Below are 17,286 nucleotides of genomic sequence, written 5' to 3' on the forward strand. Positions count from 1 at the left end.
AGAACTTTGAATTGGTAATGTTTTCCTGCTATTACAAAGGTATTTTCTGTGAGCTGGATAGATGGGTATATGGAAAAACGCATCCTTGAGATCTAATGGATGAGTCATATAATCTTCTTTTTGTAGTAGTGGAATGGCGTCCTGCAGAGCTACCATGTGAACGTGTTCTGACAGGATATATAGATTTAGGGATCTGCGGTCTAGGATGGGTCTGAAAGTGCCATCCTTTTTAGGTATGAGGAAGTATAGCAAGTATACTCCTGTCCCTAGTTGAGAATGTGGGACCAATTCTATTGCCTGTTTTAGTAGCAGCAATGGTCCCTCTTGTTGTAATAGAAAATTGTGTTCTGGGGACAATTTGTGATAACGTGGAGGAATGTTTGGAGGGGTAGAAATCAATTCTAGGCAATAGCCATTGTGGATAATTGACAATACCCATTGGTCTGTGGTGATATTTTGCCACAGGGAGTGGAATTGCTGCAGTCTGCCCACCACAGGAGATGTGTGGGGTTGTGGGATGGTTAATAAGTCACTGTTTAGATAGGGTAGTGGCTTGTTTTGAGGCCTGGAAATTGCCTCTGGTTCTAAAGTATTGGCCTCTATAAGAACCTCTAAATCCCCCTCTTTGGTACTGCTGTTGTTGTCCTGATTTTGCCTGGGAGATAGAAGCCTCTGTGGATTGTGGCTTGAATCCTCCTCTAAATTGCTGCCTACGAAAGGAGCCTCTGTAAGGTGTTGTACACAAGGCACCCATTGCTTTGGCAGTCTAAGTCCTTCCTGAGCATTTCTATGGCAGTGTCAACTTCAGGACCAAACCGGTGTTTTTTACTGAAAGGCATATTCAGCACTGCCTGCTATATTTCTGGCTTGAAACCAGAGGAAAGTAGCCATGTGTGTCTGCGTATGGTGACAGCAGTGTTCACGCTTCTAGCTGCTGTATCTGCAGCATCAAGGGAAGACCATATTCGATTGTTACTTATGGCCTGACCCTTCTCAGCAATCTGTTGTGCTCTTCTTTTTTTGGTCTTCTTTTGACAGGTGTTGTAGGAGTTACTGCATCTCGTCCCAGTGGGCTCTATCATACCTTGCAGGCAAGGCTTGCAAGATGGCAATGCGCCATAGGTTCGCAGCTTGTGTTGCTACCCTCTTGCCAGCGCATCAAATTCTTTACTCTCTTTGTCAGGGGGAGGAGCATCCTCCGACGACTGGCTATTAGCCCTCATCCTGGCGGCACTCACAACCACGGAGTGTGAGATACTTGGTGGGTAATGTAAGCAGGGTCTATAGGTGCAGGCTTATATTTTTTGTCAATGCGTGGTTTTAAAACCCCAGCTTTGACTGGCTCACTGAATATCTCATCCGCATGCTTAATCATGCCAGGTAGCATTGGGAGGCATTGATATTGTGAGTGCATGGAGGATAAGGTGTTACAAAGATTTCCTCTTCTAAAAGGTTCAGTGTGCATAAGCACCCCATGGCATGCTGCTACTCTAGAAATAACCTGCTTGTATGCAGTAGGGTCTTCTGGTGGAGGTTTTGAAGGGTATAAGTCCAGGTCATTGGCAGGAATAGGATCCGGATCATAGAGATCCCAAGGATCGACTGTATCACCATGAGAATATTGTGAATGAGTTGGTGAAGGCTAAGGTGTTGGGCTAGGGGGTGGTGGTGAAAAAGAAAGTTGTGGTGAATGAGGGGGAGAAGTATGAATAAGTAATGGCTTCTCCTTCCTTTTGAAAATCTATGCTGGTGGTGGAGTAGTATATAAATGTTCTTGGAAAGCCAACTTTCTCTTGGTTTATAGAGGAGGTGCCGTAATTATTCTGCCAGTCTCTTTATGGATATGAATCCTTGATGGTCTTTCATCCATGATTTTAAGGATGGGTTGAATCTCTGAGTCCTCAGAAACATGATCAGATGGTCTATATGACTGTTCATCAAGTGATTTAGAGCTCTGCTTAAGATGGCTCGAAAGTCCTTGTTCTTCCGAATAAGAAGACTTTTTCGGCTCCGAAGATGATGTTTTATTTGGGCTCAAAAATACAGCTGGTTGTTTCGGCTCCGAAGCACGACGTCGAAGCTTCGACTCCGAAGAGTGGGGACGCCGACTCGGAAGTTGAGGTTTTGATGGACTAGCTCAACTCCGGTATCGACGGAGGTGTGGCCTTTTGAGACGCCGAACCCGAAGGTCGGTCGACGAGAATCTTCTTTCCGGTCAAACCATGGCTCTCTGGCAGTGGTGCACCCAAGACCTTTGAGGACTTTTTATGAGTGGGTGGGAGGGCAGTCGTACTCACGTGCTGATCAGAAGTGATGAGTCTATCGTCCTCCGAGTCTTCTTCGGAGTCGGTGTCTCTGATGGAAGGTGCCGTCTGCGCCTGTTCTTCCTCCATGGTGTCGATATGTTCTGTACTCTTCGACACCAGTTCCAGTCTCCTGGCTCTCTGATCACGCAGGGTCTTTTTTGATCGAAACGATCGACAGGCCTCGCAATCCTCTTCTTTGTGATCGGGAGAAAGACACAGATTACATACAAGGTGTTGGTCTGTGTATGGAAATTTCGCGTGACATCAGGGACAAAACACGAAATGGAGTCCAATCCATCAGGCTTCAATGTGGTAGGCCTGAACAGGCCAGAGTCGGGCGCACGGCCCAGAAGGGCAAAATTTAGTTTTTAATGGTACTATTGGTTCGAGTCTAGGTGGAAACGCGATCGAAACAATACCAACGGTGAAAGAAGTTTTCTAAAGTTTCCGATTCGAAATCTCTGAGCGAGTGGAAACACGTCCGAACCAGACAGCGGAAAGAAAACAAATCTAACAATGGAGTCGATGCCCATGCGCAGTATGATAAAGAGGAGGAGTCACTCGGTCCCGTGACTCCGAAAAGACTTCTTAGAAGAAAAACAACTTGTAACACTCCAAGCCCAACACTAGATGGCGGAATAATGCATAGCATGTGTATCTTCGGCTACATATGCCATAGAACATATATCTCATTTATATATATATATATATATATATATATATATATATATATATATATATATATATATATACACACATATACACACATACACACATACACACACACACATATATACACACAAAAAACGAAAAGTGAAAAAAAAAAAAAAAAAAAAAAAAAAGACTTCCAAAAATCTTGCCTTTCACCTAATTCCCAATGAATTAATAATTGCACTTCACTAGCACAACACATTTATTTCTTTATGCAGATGATTGGACCCTTTCCAAACATTTTTGGGGCTTAATTATTCTTTTGTTGTATTTGGTTTTGGATACCTTATCAGTTTTCTTAACTACTGGTGGGCTGATGAGATCATAAAGAAATTAAAACCTAAACAATTAAAAATTTTAATGAGCTAAAATATTTACCCCCCCCCCCAAAAAAAAATAAACAAATCTCAAAATATGGAAACGTAACATTTTAATACTCTTATGTGCTTAAAAAATGTAAACAAAATGAAACCGGTTTAAATCCTGATCAAGAACTGATTTTGAAGGTGCGTACAAAGAACAAACAAATCCTTTTAAGTCAACTATAGGTTTTGTTCCTAGAAAATATAAACATCCATTTGAATCTTTGACAGATTTTATGGACATTTTCTCTAACGTATTAAATTTGAAAAGCCATAGGATAACATAATTCTTCGATTTCTTTAGCCCTTAAGATTCTTGAATTTCAGACAATATGAACATAATGCTCATTGCTATTGCCCCAAAATACTGGCTTTTTCAGGTTTAAAGAATTTTGACCTGAATAAGAAAATCTTTGATGAAACAACGATATGAAGGAGACAGAAGCAATAATTATTGACACAAGTTAACTCTAGTAAACTAAACATCTTAATGTCTCTGATATATAAAAAGGGAGCATACACAAAATTCAAAAAATCTTTTTGAAACATTTAACTTCTCCAATTTATCTTTTTTAAACTATTAAGTCACCTCCCAAAATAGCTGAAGAGACTTGGCTGGAAGCAATGAATTAATCGAATAACAAGATTAAGAAGGCTGTACATTTTTCAAGATAATTTCAAGCAATGTGGCTTAGTGCTAGTGCCAAATTGCTAAGACTACTATCCCTACTTTTGTCAATACCACATTTTTGATCCTCTAACTTAGGCTGATACCGGTAAGACAATTCAAAATACAGAGAAAGAAAAATCCCAAACCTGAGCTAGTTACGTCCCAATAAGAACTGTGATACATATGATCACCTAAGTGAAGTATTGTTTTTTAGGGATGTTTTAAAACACTCCTGCGACAGACACAGGATCTCCTCTATTTGACACCTACCATCGTAGCCAATTTAATTTAGGCGCCTTGTGTATGGGAATATTATGGGAATAAGCAATTATTCGTTTTTCTTTTGGCTCCTGGTTACAAACTGTATTTCCCACTGTAGTAGAATGTTGAGGATTTCCTGTCACCAATGAGAATGGGGACTGCATATGATGTGAACCTGGCTGTTGACAAATCTGAGGTTGTCATTGACAGGAACCATAGAGGAGAGCCTATGGTTTAAGAGATTACGACTGAATCTGACAATCTTGACAAGGGAATCACTGATGAGGTAATTCTAAACAATGCTTTACGTTGAGTGGTTAACAAGGGTGTGGTCATGTATTATCAGTTTTGGTGGGAATCCTGTTGCTAGCTCAGTGGAGCTAAGTTTAGGCTATGAATCCGATTTAGCTGGATCCTGCATTGTGTAGGAACTTAGGGGAATGAGGCAACTGTTCCAACAAAGAAGTTTTAGCAGGTACCTTGGATTAAAAAAACAAAAAAAACAAAAAAAACAGTGGTTGGGTACCATAGAAGAAAATTATCCTCTGACGAAAATGCAGCACTGGTGAAGCCACCCCTTTCAAAGTTTTTGAAGAAATGTCTCACAGGTTTTAGGAATGAGATGTTGGTGGAGGCATCACAGGCATTTATAGGAATCGTCTGCATTTATTTTCTTGAGGCCACAGGTGGAACACATTCCAAAGGCAAATTTTCTCTCTCTACAGTTCTGTCGAACTGAGAAATTTGACTTTAAAAGAGAACACACAGGCAAGCTGGCTCTAATATTGCGTCAGTGAATACATAAATACACTTCATTATCTGTTAAAAATTCTATGCTAACCTGAGATGTAAGACACGTAACTATGTTGGCAGACCTATGATTTCACCAATGGACACCTGGCATTTGACCGTTTATGGCTGTTGCAAAACTGCCCTACACAGTTGACTAATGTTTTTCCAAAACATTAGCATTAAGAGCTTTCACAAAATGATTAATCAAATAATGTATGGTTTATCATGTGAGAGAAATGAGGACCTGGAAAGAACCTGTAGATAGCTGACTTTAATTTCTGCAATTCAATGTAATGATCTAATTGTATAACTTCGTGCTTTTTGTTAATGAAGCTGCTAAATACATTATTATACTTTAACACTGTGTATGTTGGTCATAGGGAATATTATTTTAAGAGCATACTTTTGACAGGGTCTGTTAAAACAAATGGAAGAATTGTGTAAATTTAGTTGAAGGTGCAGGTTCAGTCTTAAATGGCTACATGCTTTACGGAGATACAATAACTGCTAAAAATCTAATTCCAGAACCCCTAGAGCGGACATTTGTGTAATCAGAACATTCTCTTAGTACATGCACATAGTTAAAGACAACAAAGTAGACTGAATGGTGACAGACATACAAGGCCTAATGTCCGGTACATTTTAGAACTTCAGGGTGTTTCCCCATGACAAAACTTTGTTTTAGAAAATGTACCTGGGCAGGCTGAGGCCAACATTGGAAGAGCTTTCTTATCCTCAGACTGTCTGCGGAAACGTTGTAAGAATTCTCTTTGACTTTCAAGAAGGCTGAAGTTCCTTGAGAAGGCAGTATCAAACACGTAGTGCACACCTGAAAAGCACAAGTGAGTAATATTTTAATGCAACAAAACATTTGCATCTGTGAAACAAAAGTAAACTCCTAGCTTTAGACTGCCACTGAATAACCGTTAATTTGTACCTACCTCAACTGTACTGGTGAAACTAACTTTGAAAGTTTGAAAAGCAAAATGGATGAGCCATGATTCCAACTAGAGACCATCAGATCAAAAAAAGCAAACCTTTGGAGTAGGGGCATTAGTACACCAAGCCCTCTCAGCCTTAGAAACCCCAGGCAAATAATAACCAACAGAGGGAACTATGAGTAGGGAAGGCACAGGAAAGACTCTGTGCCACATTCCGACATTGGCGGTCAGACCAGCCGACCGCCAATGCCACGACTGTCATACCAGCGATGTTCCCCCTGCCCTATTACAAATGTGCTACGATATAGGACCCTCATTACTTAAGGGAGCCAAGACCTATACCCTAGCACAGAAGGGGCCGACCAGCACCCCCAGAATGTGCACTGTCTGTAAAGCAGACAGTGCGCATTCTCAGGGTGCTGGGCAGGTAGGGGCCCTGCACTACACATGCCAATGGCATGGGCAGTGCTGGGGTCCCCCCTGTGGCTCCCAAAACTGGCTTTCCGCAAGCCTTTTCATGGTTGGGTCCCCGCCAGGGAAAGGCTGGAGGAAAGTGGGGTTGTAATCAGCCAGGCGGAACAGAGTTCAGCGTTGCTATGGCTGGTTACAAGCCCGATCTCCTGTCACCCCGTCGTAACGTATGATCCTGGCAGGATCTTTAGGTGGGTCCACCCGCCAAAGCTGTAATTGGGCAGTCAGACTGCCTGAAGTGCGGCAGTCGAACCACCAACAAGAGTGTGGTGTTCCTCGGACCCCCACACTTGTAATGAGGCCCTCTAGGTCAGTGGTTCCCAACCTGTGGTCCGAGGACCCCTGGGGGGTCCGCAAAGCCTCCTCAGGGGGTCCGCGACTGCTTAGAAAATTTAGTAATTTTCACAGAATAGGCCCACAGCTTTCAGTAATGTCTCAGTGGGGGGTCCCTGGATTCCAATAATGATTCAGTGGGGGTCCCCCGGGTCCAGTATTGATAAAGTGGGGGTCCACAGACATCAAAAGGTTGTGAACCACTGCTCTAGGTGGTATGGAAAATGTCACTTACCCAGTGTACATCTGTTCGTGGCATTAGTCGCTGCAGATTCACATGCGGTGCACATCCCGCCATCTGGTGTTGGGCTCGGAGTGTTACAAGTTGTTTTTCTTCGAAGAAGTCTTTTCGAGTCACGAGACCGAGGGACTCCTCCCATTTCGACTCCATTGCGCATGGCCGTCGACTCTATCTTAGATTGTTTTCCCCGCAGAGGGTGAGGTAGGAGTTGTATATGCTAGTAATAGTGCCCATGCAATGGAGTGAATACGTATGTACATAATGTAGTTTAAAGTAATATATATATTTACAAATATACAGATGTTCAAGATCAACTTCTAAACGGCTACAGGCTTCCGGGGAGGCGGGTGGGCGCATGTGAATCTGCAGCGACTAATGCCACGAACAGATGTACACTGGGCAAGTGACATTTTCCGTTCGGTGGCATGTGTAGCTTCAGATACACATGCTGTGCATAGACTAGTAAGCAGTTATCTCCCCAAAAGCGGTGGTTCAGCCTGTAGGAGTTGAAGTTGTCTGAAACAATGTTCGTAGTACTGGTTGGCCTACTGTGGCTTGCTGTGTTGTTAGCACGTCTACACAGTAGTGTTTGGTAAATGTCTGAGGCGTAGACCATGTTGCTGCCTTACATATTTCTGTCATTGGAATATTTCCTAGAAAGGCCATGGTAGCACCTTTCTTTCTAGTTGAGTGTGCCTTTGGTGTAATAGGCAGTTCTCTTTTAGCTTTAAGATAACAGGTTTGAATGCACTTAACTATCCATCTAGCAATGCCTTGCTTAGAAATTGGATTTCCTGTATGAGGTTTTTGGAAAGCAATAAATAATTGTTTTGTTTTGCGAATTAGTTTTGTTCTGTCAATGTAGTACATTAACGCTCTTTTGATGTCCAATGTATGTAGTGCTCTTTCAGCTACAGAGTCTGGCTGTGGGAAGAACACTGGTAATTCTACTGTTTGATTTAAGTGGAACGGTGATATGACTTTTGGTAAAAATGTAGGATTTGTTCGTAGAACTACCTTATGCTTGTGTATCTGAATAAATGGTTCTTGTATGGTAAATGCTTGAATCTCATTTACTCTTCTTAAAGATGTGATGGCAATTAAAAATGCAACTTTCCATGTTAAGTATTGCATTTCACAAGAGTGCATGGGCTCAAAAGGTAGATCCATGAGTCGTGTTAAGACAATGTTGAGGTTCCACGAAGGAACTGGTGGTGTTCTTGGTGGTATAATTCTCTTTAGACCTTCCATAAATGCTTTTATGACTGGTATTCTAAATAGAGAAGTTGAGTGTGTAATTTGCAGGTAAGCTGAAATTGCTGTAAGATGTATTTTAATGGAAGAAAAGAAAAAGCTAGCTTTGATTTTTGCAAATGTAGTAAGTATCCTACGTTGTCTTTGGCAGATGCGTGTAAGGGTTGAATTTGATTATTGTGGCAGTAATAGACAAATCTTTTCCACTTATTTGCATAGCAATGTCTAGTGGTAGGTTTCCTAGCTTGTTTTATGACCTCCATACATTCCTGTGTAAGGTCTAAATGTCCGAACTCTAGGACTTCAGGAGCCAGATTGCTAGATTCAGCGATGCTGGATTTGGGTGTCTGATCTGTTGTTTGTGTTGCGTTAACAGATCTGGTATGTTTGGTAGTTTGACATGAGGCACTACTGAGATTTCTAGTAGTGTTGTGTACCAAGGTTGCCTTGCCCATGTCGGTGCTATTAGTATGAGTTTGAGTTTGTTTTGACTCAGCTTGTTTACTAGATATGGAAGGAGTGGGAGAGGGGGAAAAGCGTAAGCAAATATCCCTGACCAACTCATCCATAACGCATTGCCCTGAGACTGATCTTGTGGGTACCTGGATGCGAAGTTTTGGCATTTTGCGTTTTCTTTTGTTGCAAATAGATCTATTTGTGGCGTTCCCCAACTCTGGAAGTAAGTATTCAGTATTTGGGGGTGAATCTCCCATTCGTGGATCTGTTGGTGATCCCGAGAAAGATTGTCCGCTAGCTGGTTCTGAATTCCTGGAATAAATTGTGCTATTAGGCGAATGTGGTTGTGAATCGCCCAATGCCATATTTTCTGTGCCAGGAGACACAACTGTGTTGAGTGTGTGCCTCCCAGTTTGTTCAGGTAATACATCATTGTCATGTTGTCTGTTTTGACAAGAATGTGTTTGTAGTTTATTATGGGTTGAAATGCTTTCAGCGCTAGAAATACTGCCAATAGTTCTAAGTGATTTATGTGAAACTGTTTTTGGTGAGTGCCCCATTGTCCTTGGATGCTGTATTGATTTAGGTGTGCTCCCCACCCTATCATGGAGGCATCTGTTGTTATTACGTATTGTGGCACTGGGTCTTGGAAAGGCCGCCCTTGGTTTAAATTTATACTGTTCCACCATTGAAGCGAGGTGTATGTTTGGCGGTCTACCAACACCAGATCTAGAATTTGACCCTGTGACCACTGTGATGCTAGGCACTGTTGTAAGGGCTGCAAGTGCAATCTTGCGTTTGGGACAATGGCTATGCATGAGGACATCATGCCTAGGAGTTTCATCACCTTTTTGACTTGTATTTTTTGATTTGGATACATGGCCTGTATTACATTGTGAAATGCCTGAACCCTTTGTGGATTTGGAGTGGCAATCCCCTTTGCTGTGTTGATTGTCGCCCCGAAGTATTGCTGTGTTTGACACGGCAGAAGGTGTGACTTTGTGTAGTTGATTGAGAAACCTAGTTTGTGTAGGGTTTCTATGACATACTTTGCGTGTTGTGAACACCTTTCTAGAGTGTTGGTTTTGATTAACCAATCGTCTAGGTACGGGAACACATGTATTTGCTGCCTTTTGATATGTGCAGCTACGACTGCTAGGCACTTTGTAAAAACTCTTGGCGCAGTTGTTATTCCGAATGGCAACACCTTGAATTGGTAATGTGTTCCATGGAACACAAACCTTAAGTACTTTCTGTGTGAAGGATGTATCGGTATATGGAAATATGCATCCTTTAGGTCTAGTGTTGTCATGTAGTCTTGTTGTTTGAGTAGTGGGATTACGTCTTGTAATGTCACCATGTGAAAGTGATCTGATTTGATGTAGGTATTTAATGTTCGGAGATCTAATATAGGTCTCAGAGTCTTGTCTTTTTTGGGTATGAGAAAGTACAGAGAGTAAACTCCTGTTCCTTTCTGGTGTTCTGGTACTAATTCTATTGCTTCTTTTAGTAGTAATGCCTGAACTTCTAGTCCTAGAAGATCTATATGTTGTTTTGACATATTGTGTGTTTTCGGTGGCACGTTTGGAGTGAATTTGAGAAATTCTATGCAATAACCATGCTGGATAATTGCTAGTACCCAAGTGTCTGTTGTTATCTCTTCCCAATGTTTGTAAAATTGTCTTAGTCTCCCCCCCACAGGTGTTATGTGTTGGGGATGTGTGACTTGGAAGTCACTGTTTGTTTTGAGGGGTTTTGGAACTTCCCTCTATTTTTTGGGAATTGTGCCCCTCTATATTGCCCCCGAAAACTTCCTTGCTGGTATTGGCTTTGATAAGTGGGCCTTGCTTGTGAGGTTGTGGCCTCTGTAGGTTGACCTCGAAACCCTCCCCTAAATGGTGTTTTAGCGAAATGTGCCTCTGCTTTGTGGGGAGTCGAGTGCGCCCATGGCTTTTGCGGTATTTGTATCTTTTTTGAGTTTTTCAATAGCAGTGTCGACTTCCGGCCCAAACAACTGCTATTCATTAAAGGGCATATTCAGCACGGCTTGTTGTATTTCCGGCTTGAATCCTGACGTACGCAACCATGCGTGTCTCCTTATTGTTATTGCAGTATTTACTGTCCTTGCAGCTGTATCTGCTGCGTCCATTGATGACCGTATCTGATTATTGGAGATAATTTGTCCCTCTTCTACCACTTGTTGTGCCCTTTTCTGGAACTCTTTGGGTAAGTGTTCTATGAAATGCTGCATTTCGTCCCAATGAGCTCTATCGTATCTTGCCAAAAGTGCTTGTGAGTTGGCAATACGCCATTGGTTTGCTGCTTGTGCTGCAACTCTTTTACCCGCAGCATCGAATTTGCGACTCTTTGTCTGGAGGTGGTTCATCTCCCGAGGTATGAGAGTTTGCTCTCTTGCGAGCTGCCCCAACAACCACAGAATCTGGTGTTAATTGCTGCGTAATATAAACAGGGTCTGTTGGTGGTGGCTTATACTTTTTTTCCACCCTTGGAGTTATGGCTCTGCCTTTAACAGGCTCCTGAAATATTTGTTTTGAATGTTTTAGCATTCCTGGGAGCATAGGTAAGCTTTGGTATTGGCTATGAGTGGAGGAGAGTGTATTAAATAAAAAGTCATCCTCAATTGGTTCTGAATGCAAGGTGACGTTATGAAACGCAGCTGCCCTTGAGACCACCTGCGTGCAGGATGTACTGTCTTCAGGTGACGACGGCCTTGTAGGGTAACAGTCTGGGCTGTTATCTGATACAGGAGCATCATAAAGGTCCCATGCATCAGGATCATCTTGACTCATTGCAGTATGAGTCGGAGATTGCATCAGTGGTGGAGTGGCTACCGGTGATGTGTGCATCGATGGTGGTGGAGACGGTGGTGGAGTTGTTTGTCTTGCCACCTTTGCCTGTGGCTGCTTGTCCTTTTCTTGAAAGGCAAGTCTTCTTTTCATTTTAATTGGGGGAAGAGTGCTTATCTTCCCTGTGTCTTTTTGAATGTGGAGCCTTCTTTGAGTGTAGTCTGGCTCAACAGATTGAAGATCCTCTCCGAACTTATGTCCTTGCATCTGGGAGGACAATCCCTGTTCCTCTGTGTAGGAACCTGTTTTCGGTTCCGATGCTGGATGTTTCGGAATCGAAATCTTTTCGGTCGCCTTTTTGGGCTCTGAGGCAACCTTCTTTATTTTCGGCGTCGTGGTTTCTCGGTGCCGAACCATTTTGGTGCCACTGTCTCGGTGCTGAATCTGTTCGGGGCCGGTGTCTCGGGCCCGAGATTGCTGTGTGGCGGTATCTCGACCGGAGTCGGATGACTTCGCCACATGCACGCCCTTTTTCGGTGCCGATGATCGGTCACCTATCTTTCGGGTTAAGCCATGGCCTGTTGGCGGTGGCGTCCCCTGGGCTTTTGTTGTCCTCTCGTGAGTTTTATGTTTCAATGTCCTACTCACGGTTTTCGGCGTTTCATCGGGATCGAGCTCGTCCGAGTCCGATTCATGGATGGAGAAGCTTTCTTCTTCCTCCTCGAAACGCCCTTGTCCTGTCGGCACCGACGCCATCTGCAGTCTTCTTGCTCTTCGGTCTCTTAATGTCTTCCTCGACCGAAAAGCTCGACAGGCTTCACAGGTATCATCCTTGTGCTCTGGAGACAGACACAAGTTACAGACCAGATGCTGATCTGTATATGGATACTTGCTATGGCATTTTGGACAGAAGCGGAATGGGGTCCGTTCCATCAGCCTTGAAGAGACACGTGGCCGGGCCGACCAGGCCCCGACGGGGAATCGAAAAAACCCCGAAGGGCCACCGGAGCTCTTCTTAATTCGGTGTCGATCTGTTGTAACTAACCCGATACCGAACGCTAACAATATCGCATATTTTTCAGAGATTCTAACTAACTTTCCGACCTGAAACACGGAGCGAAAAGGAACATGTCCGAACCCGATGGCGGAAAAAAAAACAATCTAAGATAGAGTTGACGCCCATGCGCAATGGAGTCGAAATGGGAGGAGTCCCTTGGTCTCGTGACTCGAAAAGATTTCTTCGAAGAAAAACAACTTGTAACACTCCGAGCCCAACACCAGATGGCGGGATGTGCACAGCATGTGTATCTGCAGCTACACATGCCACCGAACATTATGTTATATTGATGTGTATAGCACAATATTCACCCGAGAGGGTATCCAGGCGCTTGCTGCATCAGAGAGAGAGAGAGAGACAGAGACAGAAAGACAGACATGCAGCATGGTAATAGGTGGCATCCAAATTCAAGGTCTTAAAATATGTTACATCACTGGGAAAGAAGCTACCATGTTTTAATAGAAGCTAACCAATACATCGAAAACTGAATCCCCGCTTGCAGGGTACAGAGTTGCTCGTACTCCAGTGTACAACCTAGATTTAACCTCTTAAAGTTATATAAACTTATATCTTCTTAAAAACATTTATTACAGTTTGCATATTCAAAGACGCAAAATTCCCAATAAGTTGAACGTTCACATTATAGATTGCTAGCTGGAACTAATTTGCTAATGCAGAGTCCCCCGTTTGAAGTTAAATTGCCTAACTCTCTTACTAGAATTAGGCGAGAGGTGAACAGAGAGAAGGTAACAGAGTGCCCTGTTGCTGAACAGGGATATGTAACAAATAATGGACTGGAGAACACAGAATGTAACCTGCTACCAGATATTTTTTTGTTTTTTCACAGGAAGTATATTGGAGATTCTCCAGTTTCAGGAACCTGCTGGCCCTAGTTTATATTTTCAGGCAACTGATTTACCCTTATATCCTCCTTCCAGTAAGACTGACCGTCATTCAACAGTCTCAATGTGTCCCCAGATTTTGGGTTCATTTAAATGTTTCTCTTGGATGTGCCCAGTGCTTAATTTGAGCTGGTGAAGCCTATTGGCACTCATTTTTCGAGACCACACTTATTTTATCCTGTCAGATGTTTTTATTAAGAGAAAAACATAAAAAGGGAGAAGGAGGAGGATGAAAACAGTGACAAATTGAAAAGAGGAGATGAAAAAGAACCTGCAAGAGTGAGATAAAGAGACAGACAGTGTCTGGTGAAGGATGAAAGAGAAGAGACGAGTTAGAATCAAGACTACCAGCCTTTATTATACAGTACCCCAACATTCAGTAACGCTGTCTAATGGCTTTTAAGCAAAGAATCTGGGCTCCTGCACTTATTGCTTCAAAAACTAGGCACAGGGTATGTCTCGCAGACTACATGTTGAGTGGGGTAAACCAGTGTTCCAACTCAAGTGCATCTAAACCAAACTTTTCATCATGCATGCCAGGTGTGTTATAACCTGTATCACTAGCTTTGTTTACTGAAGATTTCTGCTGAGCCAGCTGTGTATCGCACTCCTCTGTAAATAACATGTAATGCTTTTTCAGTTCTTGAATCAAAGCTCCTTCAACACCTGGTTTCCCACCACCTTTCTCTCACGGTGCAAATGCAGCCTGAGACGGACACGTCGCGAGGACCAAAATACAATCCTTATCAGGCTTTACATATCAGGCACCAATGAGTCTTCTGACATTTTCAGGATTTCTTTATTCTTTTCAGAGGTGGCTTTACAACTATCCTTTCAGCAAACCCGTCTCCATGATACTATATCACCTGCTCCCTGCTTCACTCCTGTGTAGAAGGAGGGGAAAAGGAAACAGTACCTCTAAGCGTTCGGGTTCTCCCACCCAGTGGTACACATAGGGAGTTGTTATGTCGGATTACACTCTATTATCATTATACATTACGTTTTGGAGGTTGCTTCATGCCCAACGTGATTGGTCTAAAGCATGTAAGCAGATGGATCTTCTCATGTGGACATCTCGTGCCTCAACATCTAAATTCATGTTTATGTTCTGAGTCCTGCCTCCTGATGAGTTCCGGACAGATACACATTTTAACATGCCGAGAGATTTGCAAGCTATTCAAAACAGGGCCTCCCCATCAAAAAAGAAAAGAAAAAAGGGGGGGGGAAGGAAAATACTTAAACAAAAGACTTACAGAAGTTATGGTTGTTTATTATTGCCCACTGAGCATAGAATATATACATTAGTATCACTGTGAGAATTATTATGGGCTAGATGTACACAGCCAGATTCACAGAATCGAGCAGTTTGCGACTGGAAAAAGTCTTTTTGTTTGTACAAACTATTTTTCGATTAAGCTAGTACCAAAATACAAAAAAGGGTTTGCGATTCGGTATTAGGAAGTGGTGTGCTTAGGCCGTCCCTTCCTAATAGAAACTCACAGTGGTATGTAAGAATGCTTTGCAACTGAAATGAGGTCGCAAAACATTCACATTTTACCACCTACTTCAAATAGGTGGTAACCCATTCACAAATGGGACAGGGTCCCCAAGGAACCCCTTTCCCTTTGTGAATGCAAACATTTTTAAGAGCAGGCAGTGGTTCGCGGAACCACTGCCTACTCTTTTTTTTTTTTTTTAACTTTCCAGTTGGCTTTTTTGAAACACATTGCGTTTTTTTTTTTAAGGAAAACTGGCTGCATTTAATTTGTAATGCTTTATTAAAGAAGCAATCGCAGACATAGTGGTCTGCTGATCCCTGTGATTTTTGCCATTCTCGATGGGTCGCAAAGTGAGACCTATCATGAATATTAATGAGGTAGGTCTATTGGAATTGCAAAATGTGTCAGGACACATTAGTACTTCGCTGTTTGCAATTACCTAATAACATATCACAAACATCTGCTATTAGGTAATTGCAAACTCACTTTTTTGTACATCTGGCCCTAGGTCATTAGCACAGGGAAACGTGAACAATATAAATAACACGAAAACATCAAACATTGTATGCTTAAATGAATACATTTCTCATTACCCACTATACAAATGTAAAACCTTTGACGAGGACCTATCCTGGTTACAGCCCTTGCAGAACACCACTGGTGCCTGCTTACCAGCATGAATGTCTTTCAGAACAAGCTTCCTTCAGCATGACGTCCTCTCCCCATGCTTACTAGCTGAGAAGCAGTTTTTATAACGATCGAATGCAGAAGCAAGTACTGGAAAAGCCAATAGGCCTAGGCTATTTTAGGTGAATATTGTTGTGCACTAAGTTAGAGGAGTCTTTACATGCTGACTGACCTATTACAAGAGGCACAATGTATGTGCATCTCTAGATTCCACTTCAAGAAGGCTTTTGTCTCCTCTGTTTGTGTTATTGTTCATGTGGAATGTTTTTTCCAACATGGCTAGTACGTCAAAGCTGTAAACTGCAGACTCTTCTGCAAGCTCAGATATAAAGAATCAATATGCTGTTCCTGTCACTGTCGGACATCCCAACCACTGAATCACTGTCCAGCAGACATTTGCAAACGTGAATAACTCTGGCACCAAAGCCAGTGGCTGAAGGGAGGCAGACTCCTTGTCCCATCTATGTTCTGATCCAACTTGTGACTAACACTTTACCTGAGCAATGCCTGAAGTAGGCGGACTCATAGCCACGCTACGTATATTTATTATTACATAATGTCTTAACATTTTGCAAGTACAAGAAGCTGAAAGGCAGTTAGAGCTATCAGCCCATTTATAAAACATACAAAAGGAGAACCACTGGTTCTCAAGTGACGTTGCAAGGGAAGAAGACATTATAGGAAGGACATACTCAAGAGGTAATAATGAGATGCACATTTGAAATAGACAAGTACAGTTTCAGGGTAGCGGGTAATACATGAAAGCTCTCCAAACAATATGAATCATATGTTTCACCATACTCATATAATGCAAAAAATAATTTGAGCATACAATATCAAGGCAGTTAGTACATCTAGGTAGTAGATTAATGCATTATAGATCAGAGGCAAAATGCCACGAGTGAAACGTCAACCCACTCCCCACCCTCATGAGAACAGTGGTAACAAAGCTGAGAAGTAAATCCAAGAGGATATCACCCTCCCTAAGTGAGCTTGATCGTTCAACATTTAAACATGAGTAATACACAGAGATGACTCCAGTTTGTAGAGTTTAACATCTCATTGTGAAAGAGAAATGAACAGAAACAGGTTCTGCAGCTTCCTCTACCCCAAACTTCTCCCCAACCCCCATATCTCACAGTAACTTCAGTTCACAAAAAGAAAAGTGTTATTATTCATGAGAGAAAGCGAAAGAGGACTACGAACAACTTGCTGGTGGGTGGTCAGTTACTTTAGTGAGATGTCAACAAAGCCTTGGTTGGGGCACAAGCACCAGTTTGTAGTTTTGATAGCCAGACTGGAGCTTGCTGGAGAGTGGTCATTGGAAAAGAGAGTCCTTTTCCAGTTGTAACTGAAGTCAAAATACTATTTTGTAGGAGCATATTTCGAATTACCTTCTTGTCAATCAAGTCAAAAGAGAGCCCTGGGCAGTTCGGGTAAACTGTCCACATATGCTGAACGTTACACGTTTTCCAACTGGGAGTCTCAGCAATGACCTTAAGGCAGGAGCTAGATAATCACAATTTCCAAGATGGA

The 17,286-nt window shown here is 42.4% G+C and overlaps 1 protein-coding gene across 1 annotated transcript in view; it reads right to left on the minus strand.

Moving 5' to 3' along the window:
* CIAO3 (cytosolic iron-sulfur assembly component 3) overlaps window positions 1-17,286 on the minus strand; it is a 124,239-nt gene that overhangs the window by 66,396 nt on the left and 40,557 nt on the right. The window contains exon 5 of the mRNA XM_069209807.1: window positions 5,797-5,931. Coding sequence (XP_069065908.1) covers window positions 5,797-5,931 — 135 coding nt within the window. The remainder of the gene's footprint in view (window positions 1-5,796; window positions 5,932-17,286) is intronic.

Source organism: Pleurodeles waltl, chromosome 10 (assembly GCF_031143425.1).
Source record: "Pleurodeles waltl isolate 20211129_DDA chromosome 10, aPleWal1.hap1.20221129, whole genome shotgun sequence".
Lineage (NCBI taxonomy): Eukaryota > Metazoa > Chordata > Amphibia > Caudata > Salamandridae > Pleurodeles > Pleurodeles waltl.